The sequence below is a fragment of the Lagopus leucura genome, unplaced genomic scaffold (genome assembly GCF_019238085.1).
Source record: "Lagopus leucura isolate 7727_CA_CO unplaced genomic scaffold, USGS_WTPT01 Super-Scaffold_100001, whole genome shotgun sequence".
In the NCBI taxonomy this organism is placed as follows: domain Eukaryota; kingdom Metazoa; phylum Chordata; class Aves; order Galliformes; family Phasianidae; genus Lagopus; species Lagopus leucura.
Genome location: NW_024962262.1, coordinates 57073279 through 57084570, shown reverse-complemented (window position 1 = coordinate 57084570; position 11292 = coordinate 57073279). Strand labels below are relative to the sequence as shown.

The 11292-nt window shown below is 41.0% G+C and overlaps 1 protein-coding gene across 1 annotated transcript in view; it reads right to left on the bottom strand.

The window, feature by feature from the left end:
- Window positions 1-3722: 3722 nt before the first annotated feature.
- The window catches only part of TCEANC (transcription elongation factor A N-terminal and central domain containing), a 36003-nt gene continuing 28433 nt past the window's right edge, over window positions 3723-11292 (bottom strand). Inside the window, exons 3-4 of the mRNA XM_042868448.1 lie at window positions 10103-10195; window positions 3723-5959 (exon numbers count right to left, since the gene is read on the bottom strand). Coding sequence (XP_042724382.1) covers window positions 4863-5959; window positions 10103-10118 — 1113 coding nt within the window. The 5' untranslated portion in view covers window positions 10119-10195 and the 3' untranslated portion in view covers window positions 3723-4862. The remainder of the gene's footprint in view (window positions 5960-10102; window positions 10196-11292) is intronic.

Below are 11292 nucleotides of genomic sequence, written 5' to 3'. Positions count from 1 at the left end.
AGCCCCGCTTGGCTCTGCCCCCGGCAGGAGAGGGGAGGGGCGGGTGGGTGCGACACCGCCCTTGGGGGGGGGGGGGGGTCTCCGCTCACGTGGGCGGGGCGGTGGGGCCATTCGCCACTCCGAGCCCCGTTAGAGGGGGTGTGGAGGGAGGCACCTGTTCCTGGGGCCGCTCGGGATGAAGCCCGCGTGGCTGTTTGAGAACACGACTGCGGGAAAGAAATGTGAAGAAAAGAGGTGACTGAGTATTTTTTACGCTCTTAAAGCGTGTTACAAGGATGGGGCAAATCGCGAAATGAGCAGAAATGTATTTAAGTGCATTTAAAGAGGTCCCCGCATCATCAAGAGGAATGGGTGATTACAGGCTTAAGGGATGAGCCTTTGATACATCACTTTGCTCCGGCAGCCGTCACATGCTTTCGATCACAAGGATGAGGCAATCAGACTGGATCTGCAGCTTGCACAGTCATCCGGTGTTTGGATCAGATGTACAAAGGATTGGAAAACAAGATCTCCGTGTTATCGGATGGAAATGCCTCCGACTGACAGCAGCACCCAGGCTTAAGGCAAATGTGATGACACTACAGGCATTCTTATGTAACAGAGCTGGACTTTGAAAATGTTTAAGGACTTGTTTCCTGGGATCTGCTTTCATCCAGGGCTGAAGTAAACCGCGAGGAAGTGCTGGGTGGGCAGAAAACGGCATCTTTAAATGACTGTTCTAAGATATAAGTTCTGAGCATTATCTTGTGATGTTAAAAGGAAAAAAAAAAAAAAAAAAAAAAAAAAACCCCTTAGCTTTTGGAAGTGGAGGAAATAGTTTTTATATTCCGGGGATGCAGCAGCTACCACCTGTATTTTCTCTTGAGAGAATACTGGCTCTCAGGCATTTCGATCTGTTTGAAGAAGTTTTAAAATTTGAGTTAGGAACAAAATTCTTATACTTTCATGGTGAGGTGTACCTTTATTCTTTTTAGATAGGAACATGAAGGAACGTAGCAAATCTCAGGAACCCCAGGAGCACTGCTGGTGTGCAGGCCGTTCAAGGAAAATAGGTGTCACACCTCAGCAGCAGATTGAAGGAAATGACCATCTAAGATGTTGTGTGGCCAGATCTCACTGAAATGGCTCTGATTTCAGACCCGGATGGAAACATCACTCCATAATGGCACCACAGGCCTGGCCCCTACATCAGACCCATGGCCCTGGCTCGGCTTTGGCATGGCCCATCCCTGTGGGCTGGCTGACACAACTGGCTGGGCCTGCCTTGGCAGGATGCTGTGGGTCTTCTTCCTGAGGTCTTCATCCATGCACCCTGCACTGGCGGCCGCATGAGCAGCATGAGGGTTGGTTTTATGCCACATTCTCTCAGCAGCAGAATGGCAAGCAGAAGACAGTGGGGGTTTTCATTCAAGGGAGTGTTCTGCATCAGCAAAGCCCTTGTGCAGCACGGCACATGAATGATGCTTTTTACCATCCGTAACTGGCAAGGAGACTTTGTCCCATCCTAGCAAGTGATGACCTTGCCTCAATAAAACATGACTGTGTCACCTCCTGTCTGAATCACAGCAGCAAAAATAAGGGGATATGATGTCAGCTGCCTTTATTGTCCGCTAATACCACACTTTGGCAAGCCAGCTCCCCCAAGCAAGTATCAAAGCACTCCTTATCTCCCCGAAGGATCATAATTTAACATATTTGTTCCTTATCAACAGTTACCAATGAGTAGCTAACTTTTTTTGCTAACAGAAACAAACAAACAAAAAAAAAAAACAACCAACCTTTTCTTTTGTATGTACCATAGCAGACTGAAATGAAATAAACAACAAAAGTGCACTGTTTCCTTTCTGTTTTGGAAAGGAAGAGTTCTAAGCAACAAATGGCAGTAGAGCAATGCGCTACAGGAAAACGGTTGAGGGAAAAACCGAAGGCCCTCAGCAGGACAGAGTTAACTGCAGGGGATCTCCAGGAATGAGAAGTGCTGTCATGAACTCAGCTATTAACTCCCATTCATCAACTCCAGTTAGGGGAATATCTCTCAGAAAAAAATGTATGAATTTCATTATTAATTTAACTCTAGACTTCTTGAGAGACAGAAGTCTTCTAGGTACATGTTACTTAAACTTTGAGGGCAATCTGTATTTAATACCTCATTGGTACTACTCATAAGATAAAGGAAGTAGCTGTACTTAACAGTATTTCAGGGAAAACAAATAAAAAATAAAAAAGATTAAAAAAAAAAACAAAAAACAACAACAAAAAAACAAAAACATGCTTCAGCCTTATTCTGCATATATTTGTCTGTTTGGTTTCCCCCTAATGCCATGCCCCTTTGTGGAGGAGCAGCATGGATATACCTAACAATTAGATGAAAAGCAATAGTCCCCGGTTCAAGAAGTTGAGAGATTTTTTTCCCATTGGGAACAAACCTAGAAAAAAACAACATAAACAAATTTCACCTTTCAAAGCTTCCTTTTTATTCTTGCTTTGGGGTCCTGACATTCCCTGTATTCCAGTAATCTCTACTCTCATGCTGGTGCACACAATGTCTGGTTGCAGGTTGACTCTTCAGAGCCAATTTGAGCCAAAGCACATAATCTTATCCAGGCAAACATTTTAAGCTTGGGCACTTACACAGTCCAGGTAAAGATGACATAACCTATTGACAGACTGCAGCCTGGAACGGTACTTTGCATAGTGAAACTGAGACCGCACCTTTTCAAATAAGAGCAAAGTCTGCATGACTCGCCTGAGTGATTGTCTGCGTGATTGCCACTCACATTTGGCACTTGAATGTCTGCAGAGCAATGATACGTAGCAGCACATGACACCACAGGACACCTGTTCTGTACTAAATCTTTTCAGTCATGAGGAGTGGATACAATCACAGATGGAAAAAAAATGAAGTGGTAATGAACTGTGTTAGGTTAAAATAATTGATGGTGTGAGATGATCAAGAAAGTAATAAGAAGACTTGTGATTTTGTATTCAGTTTCTCCAATTGCTAAATGCTAGATTTTCACACATTTATCAAAATGAACCAGGTGTGAAACTGAAACTAGACAAGATTTTTCTACCAACGCTAGAATAAGCAAGGCCTCGTTTCCTATATATTTATATAACATAATTACAGCAGGCTCTCCTCATTTTCCCTGCCTCCCAATGTTTTCTTTTCTTTTCCACCAGTACTTCCAGGCCTCTGCCTTGACCCAGATTGCAATCTAGTTCAGAAGCAGAATTATTTTGTGCCTGGCTTTAAGGTAGTATCAAGAACTTAGCAGCTATCTATGTTATAGCAGTTTAAACAGAACAAGTTACTCCTGGGTAAAGCAAAGGACTCCAGCTTTTCTAGCAGGAACAGAAATTCTATTAATGATTACTGAGTTTCACAAAATTTGCACACACATTTTAATCTTTTAATGTCTAGCTTTGTAACAAATACAGTTAAAAACTGTTATTGGGTTTGATTGTGACTGAGAAGGAAGGAAATGGAAGAATGCCTGCTTGCATTGGATTACCACAGAAAACTATTTAAAAATAGTCAGTCAGTTTGCAATCCTGAGGGTGCAAGTATTAATAAGTATTAACAGCGCTGTGCATCCCGTTCCCCTGCCCTGTGGTGCAGCCCCTTTCCCTGACCCCCAGCCGCCCTCCCCTGACGCAGCTCCACGCCGTTCCCTCGGGCCCTGTCGCTGTCACACAGAGCAGAGCTCAGCGCTGCCCCTCCGCTCCCTGCGAGGAGCTGCAGCCACTGTCAGGTCCCCCCTCAGCTCCTCTGCTCTGCACTGAGCCAACCAAGAGACCTCAGTCGCTTCTCATACAACTTACCCTCCAGACTTTATACCAGCTTCATTGCCTTCCTTTGGACGCTCTCTTATAGTTTCATGTCCTTCTTACATTGTAGCACCCATTGTAGCACCCTGCACCCAGTGCAGGGGAGGCTGCACAGCCCAGAGCAGAGCGGAACAACCCCTCCCCTTGCCCAGCAGTACCAGGCCCGGTGCACCCCAGGGTATGGTTGGCCCTTTGGGCTGCCAGGGCACACTGCTGGCTCATGTTCAACTTGCCATAAACCTGAACCTTCCAGATCCCTTTCCATGGGGCTGCTTTCCAGCCTCTAGTTCAGCAGTCTAGACTTTCCCAGGTGCAGAAGCTTTCCCAGGTGCAGAATCCAGCACTTGCTCTTGTTGGTGATTGCCCAGTCCTCTAATTTGTCAAGATCTCTCTGCAAGGCCTCTTCACCCTCAACGGAGTCAGTAGCTCTTCCGAATTTAGAATCATCAGCAGACTTGCTCAAAACACCTCCTACATACAAGTAATTTATGAGAACATTGAAGAGAACTGGATTTAAAATGGAGCTCTGGGGAACTGCACTAGTGAGCAGCTACCATCCTGATGTAACTCAATTTACTATAACCCTTTGGACCAATCCCATCAGCCAACTGCTCACACATCACTTTATGTTTTTTGGTTAACTGTAGGCTGGGCATTTTGTTCAGAAGCATTGTGTCAGAAACAGTATTGAAAGCTTCAATGAAAATGAAAAAGATGTCATCAGATGGCTTCCCTTCATCAATTAGATGGGTGTTCTTGTCATACAAGAAAATTAAGTTTGCTAAATAGGACCCTTTATTTTTTTGTTGTTGTTGTTGTTTTAACACATAGCCATACCACTTAAAAAACAAACAAAAAAACCTCAGCCAAACAAATTTCAGTAGATCTTCAAAAATAACTTAGCAACTTTTAAAAGTGCTTTTGCAATTTTTGTGTCTACATAGTGTCAATATCCACTTTTACACTACACGGTTTCAAGAGACATCTTCTCTTATCTGTGCTTTTGAGTGACTTCTTAAAGTGAGTGAGTATTACAAACAAATCCATCTGCTGTGATACCATTGTTCTCCACATTCATTACAAATAACAAAGGTCAACATTTGTTCATCTGGATTTGTGTTTCGCACCCAGCCTGGAAGAAAGAGAGTTCCTCTGGCAATCATAGTGACAGTGCAATCAAATTTTTCACAGCGCCTACACTTTATTTTGCTTGTCTGTGTGCCATTAATAACTTGTGGAAGCTGATGTTCTTGAATGGAGGACTCTGTGTACAGGGCCCTGAGCTGTTTCAGTTCATCACCGGCCATTTCCATCACTGTCATCTCAGCAAAAGCCTTTGGACTCAAAGTCCCTGAAAAAAGGTTATGTTTTAAGTTGCAACTTTTAGGGTTCTTCAGGTTAGAGATTTTACTTCTGATGCAATTTTTATACTTTTTGTCATTTTTAGAATGAAGAGCAAAAACGTGTTCTTCAATTTCTTTAGACAGCTCTAGCCATTTATCAGTTTCTTCTTTGTCTTGGCAGTCTTTGGCAGAACCAGTCAAAGCTTTATAAAGAAGATCTGTGCATTTACACCTCAGAGCTCTCATGTGATCCTGCTGCAACCCTGCTTCATTAACAAGAGGTTTAGAACCTTCATTATCGATGCGTCCTTCCTCAAAAGGGGAAAGCTGATCTATGCTGCCCTCTGCATTGTTACTTACCACTTTTTTAATGGTTTGTGGTGGGACCAACATTTTAGAAGGGGCAGCAGCTAATACCACCTGCTGACAAGGGCCTTCAGACAGCAACTGTTCTCCAGGAATCCCAAGATGTTCAGATTCCTCACCCACACACACAGAAACTGACTTCTTGCCTTGCACTGACTGAAGACGGTTGTTCTTGTAAAGTGCTTTCCACCTTGATAACAGTTGCTTTGCTTTCTTTTTCAGCTCTGCTGAAGGGCAGCTCTTGAGTACTCTGTATACAATCTTGACAACTTCAGTCTCCTGAAGATATTCTACAGTCATACTGACATCTTCAAGCTCTCTAAGATGATCCTCAATATCTTGGAAATTGTTCTCAGAGAGTAACTTTTCAATACAGTGAATTCTGTATATAATATTTTTCTGGTCAGACATTTTTAAATCTGAAATAAGAAAAAAACACAAAACAATTTCTGCAACTAGGACACTTATTACATCATTTTCTTTATATTATCACCAGCTTGTTTTTATCTTGTATGTTCTTTTACACTATTTTATTTGGATATATCACTGGTTTTTCCAACCTTTTCTTGAAATGGAATAATAGTGGAATTAGCAGAACAAACATAGAACCCAGGAAGCCAGACCCTGAGAAAGTGTAAGTGGGCATACTAGTCTAACTCAAGCAAGGAAAAAGCTGGCAGAAAGAAGGGCTTGGGAACTTCTGCTGAGGCAGAGTTAACTATTCAAAATTAGGGTGTGAAACTAGTTTTTAAGGAAAAAACAGTAATTTACCAAACACTGCACCAAGAAGGACACTGCCAGCACAATAAAAATGTCGAATCAAAACTGTTTTTCTGTGCACACACAGCAAAATAGAAGTACCCAGGGAAAGTCTCAGCTACTACAGGAGATAAGTAACTACAAAGCCATTCTGTCAGCTGAGAGTACAGGTGGATTTTGTGGTGCTTAATGCATTAGTATTCATACCACTGGACTACCAAGGAGTTCTGAAATTCAGTATTCTTCACTGAAAGCAACAGACAAACACTCGTTGATGTATAAAATCTGCTGTAAGTTTATACTTTTTCCAAGACATAGAAAGGGAAGCTTTATAGACAACATACCATCCTCTCCTCACTCATAAGGCAGCAAAATATCAGAGTTTTCACAGAATTAGTGTCAACAGATTCAATTTACTAAAAATGCTGGTTTTGGAGAATGTTTGTTTTTCCACTGCACAAATTACGAATGTATTAAAAATCCTGTCCTTCTGCTGCAGCAGCTATTTGAATAACACAATGTCCTCGTTGCTGAATACGTTCTGTACTACCTTCCTGATAGTATTCAAGGACAGACTTGTAGAAGTAAACACTGCAACTTATTTAATCTGAAAGTTACAAATTGCAACATGAAAATTTACCTCAAACCAAGCAAGATTCTGCTGCCATCTTTCCAAAACGTGCAAAATGATCTTTCTCAGAAAAAAAAAAAAAGACTCTAAGTCTCACAGAATCACAGAATCACCCGGGTTGGAAGGGACCTCAAGGATCATGTAGTTCCAACCCCCCTGCCTGGCAGGGCCACCAAACATACACATTCAGATCAGGTTGCCCAGGACCCCGTCCAACCTGGCCTTAAACACGTCCAAGGACGGGGCATCCACAACCTCCCTGGGCAGCCCGTTCCAGGGCCTAACCACTCTCCTTGTAAAGAACTTCCCCCTAACATCCAACCTAAATCTTCCCTCCTTCAACTTGGATCCATTTCCCCTAGTCCTGCTGTTATCAGCCCTTTTGAAGAGTTTACTCCCCTCCTGGGTGTAGGTTCCCTTCAGGTATTGATAGGCTGCAATGAGGTCACCCCGCAGCCTTCTCTTCTCCAGGCTGAACAAGCCCAACTCCCTCAGTCTCAACTTCTGCGAATCTGTATTTCAACATCTTTTCCCACTTTTCAGTATTTCCAAGTATCTGACTACAAATAAACATTGCAGTGATACAGAATATCAGAAAAAAAAACACTTTTTTTTTTTTTTTTTTAAACAGACATCACAATAACTACACCCTAATTTGGCAAGACCTTTTTCATAAATTGTTCTAAGTACTGAGATGCTTGATTATCTGTTCTATCTGTTGTCTTGATTTTAATAAAACATGCAAGTTCCAATTAAAGTTAACTTCTGTTACAGACAGATGAGATGTATGAGGACTGATCCTTCATTTCAGACTTTTTCCTCAAGCTTTTCTTACTTTAAAAGAATAAAACTACCGAGTAAATGTGGGAATGGAATCTAACAAAAAATACCTAACTGATTTTTTCAAGACCTTATTGAAAATATCAGAATTTTCAGGTGTTCTGAAGAACTTTTAAGTATTGCCACAACCTAATATGAGTAATTTGTACAATTAATGAAGAGTATGCTGCACACATTTTATTAGAAGCTGTAAAGCTAAGATTAAGAACTACTCCACAGTACGATTAGGCAAGTGATACTAATGTAACTCAATGGATCATAAACCCCAAATCACACTCTGGCTCCTATGTGACCCATGATCACCAGCAATACTGAAACCTTTCTCTGGTTATGCAAGAGACCATGCGTTCTCTCTCTTCCAAAATCATCTCTTCAATGCTAACAGAGAGTCACATCAGACTGGTAAACTTTTAACATGTCCCTATCACTGCTCTTTCCCTTTCTAGCTCTGTTATTATGTTACAGTTTGATCATCAAGGCCGCTCAAAAACAGTGACACCTACAAACCGATTTGACGACAGTGATATGTGCAAACTCCTAATTGCTACTTTTGCAAATTCTTAAAAGTTAAAGACACATCACATGTACCTTAATACTGATACATGTATTGTCTTACAGCTTTATTGAAGCATGCTTCCATATATTCTGACTGGTGTTAAATGAAAAGAGAAAAAGACATTTCAGAAAGCAGGGTTTTAGGACTTGAATGAGATTTCCTTCTGATTATTGAAAAATCCTTTCAAAAAGATGCCAAGTGCATTGCTATGCACAAACATTACTAACATTATTCTCCTGGTGCTGAATAGAATTAAATGTGTAGACACACTGAATGGTGTGCTGTGAGCATGTGTCCTCTTTTCATATGATTTAGTCTTCTGTATCTGCAAAAAAATGTGCCGGCTGAAGTTGCATGCATCCTGACCCTGTAAAAGGTCAATTGCACTTAGAAACTGATACAACGCCAGCTACACACAATCAGATTTGAAGGAACTCACAAGTACATTTCTTGCACCATCACTATTTCCATGATGAAACCTCCCAAGAAAGAGGGAAGAGAGACAGCTGGATAATTTGTACATTTTGCAGTTTTCAGTTGTACTGTGCATGCCAGAAATAAGTTTAAACATTAGGTAGGGCCTTGGAGCTCAAAAGAAAAGGAGAAAGACAAGAAAGTGAGCATCGATTTTCATTATGTTTCTACAAGCACAGACTACAGGCCAGCCTGACCTCCATGGCAAATGCTCTCTGCTTTCACTTCACTTGTCTTTAAACAGCTCATTCTTGCCTGACATTTTGAAGTCTTGTGAGAGCTCAATATTGTCTATAACAGAAATTATTTTACTAAAGTAGTTTCAGAAACAGAGGGAAAACAGAGATACACTTTTTCAAATATATTTGTTAAACTGCCATAATGAAAAGCACATAGAGTTGAATCCTTCCTCACTTGTTCTGGTATCCAACCACAGAGTCTTTAAGAGTGGAGAGAGTTATTTTCTTAAGCAGGGTGACCAAGGTTACAGCAAGACAGCTTCCCATCTCTCAAACATTCAGCAGCTGACATTAGAAGATGATGATCTGCTGGTATATATTGCTTTTCATGCAGTCTAGGGCAGAGGCAAATGCACTGTTAAATGCTCAAACAGTATAACTGCCTCATGCCTTAGATTCAGCTCCACTCCTTCTAATGCATGCCACTTCAAATGTAATTTTCTTCAGTGCTTGAAACTAGCTATACACATTATGTATTATGTTACACATACTGCAAAATTTACTTACCCAAATGCAAGACAACCTTGTGTATTTTCAACATTTAGTATGCAGCATACACTACATACATTTTATTTTGGTTTATTTATTTTCAGTTTTAGTGTACTGGCATGTATGCACAGTGAGGAAAAGCCACACGGATAGGAGCCTGCCATATAAACTGCAGAACTTTCCTATCTCCCACTCAGGGTATTCACGACTATGGACATATAAAGAAATTCCCCCACAGAGGGCTTTGGTGATAATTAGTCCATGCATACACTTATCCTCTGTGACAAAGGCATTTTTGTTTTCTTTTTACCTTCTAGTAGTCTGTCTTGGACTGTATTAAATATAATCTATATGTTCTACCTTAGGACTTTTCCCACACTAATGCAGTGATTAAGTTTCTAGAAATTCTAAGATCTACGTTGTCGTGCATTTACTTTTTCAAGTTTATCCAACAGCAAATTCAAGTAAAGGTTATGGTAGCAGTTAAACAAAACTGGATAACTGAATGTGGGGGATGAAAATTTAAAAGTTTAAAACTAATTCTGGAAATTCAGTTAGCTATTAAACTACTCACATTTATGTCCAGACATCACTTCCAAAGAAGTGCTTCCCTCAGCTCGTATGACAAACAGCAAGGAGAACTGGGTGACCTCCTCACTCAGCAAAGCTATGTAAGAGAAAAAAAAACCACATCAAAACACATGACAAGAATAGAATTGAAATCTGTAACTAACTTCTTCAGTGGAGTGGGATATTCATAGGCTGCAAGCAGAAACACAAGAAACAACTAGCAGGGAAACAACTAAGTGAAAGTAATAAATATGCCTTCATCAATGACAAATGAGAAGGAAGTTTCTGAGGGAAAAGCACTTTTGGAATGACACTGGTTTGCTGTGTGTATGTGGTCTTCAAAGGACCTTTAAATACTTAAAGCTGAAAAGTGATACAGACCCATAAAGTACTCCACTACCTAGACAATCACAAATTTCATCTCAACTTCCATATCAAAAGGCAGTATGATGAGAAATAAGAAACACTGTTTATGCAGTGCTGCTTTGTAAATCAAGTGGCAACTGGATTTTAACCCTTAAGACTGATGTTGAGAACAAGCACAAAGCCAGTACATTTTGTAACTTCTAGCTTCCTTCAAAGGTTGAGGCAGAGTGCTTAAAACAGGGAATCCTGCATAACATTTCATATTAAGTCAGTATGTCGAGGAAATTTCTAGAACCAAGACGTGAGAAAATTCTCTCAGACTACTGCATGTTTTCCATGTTCTTAGAAAGAGAAACAAAGAATTACTGATGCAGTGGTAACACTGGAGGGCATTTTCTAGCCAAAGTTCACACTGAACCAAAGCAGAGTAAGCCTGAGTTCGTTCTTACTCACACTCCTATTCGTTGAACACTGATGTTCTGCTGTATAACAGGGTTTTGATGTTTTGTAGCATAATGGCAAAATCAAAAATCTGCAGCCTATGTTCCTCTCCCAGGCACATGAATGCTTTGTAGATGGAATTCTGCAAGCTTGTTCTAAGCTAGGCAACAGGCAGATAACCTGCATACTGACAAGGGGTTGTTGTTTTCTGCTGTCAGACATGCAAAAGCACTGTTTGAAACAAGTTAATCAGCAAACAGGGAAACAAGTTAAAATGACTCTTGGCAGTCTACAAACATTCATCATTCTCCCTAGTTCTGAAGCTCACACAACGAAACTTAAACACCTCTCTGGGGTGTGCCAAAGAGGTGGTGGATGCCCCCTCCC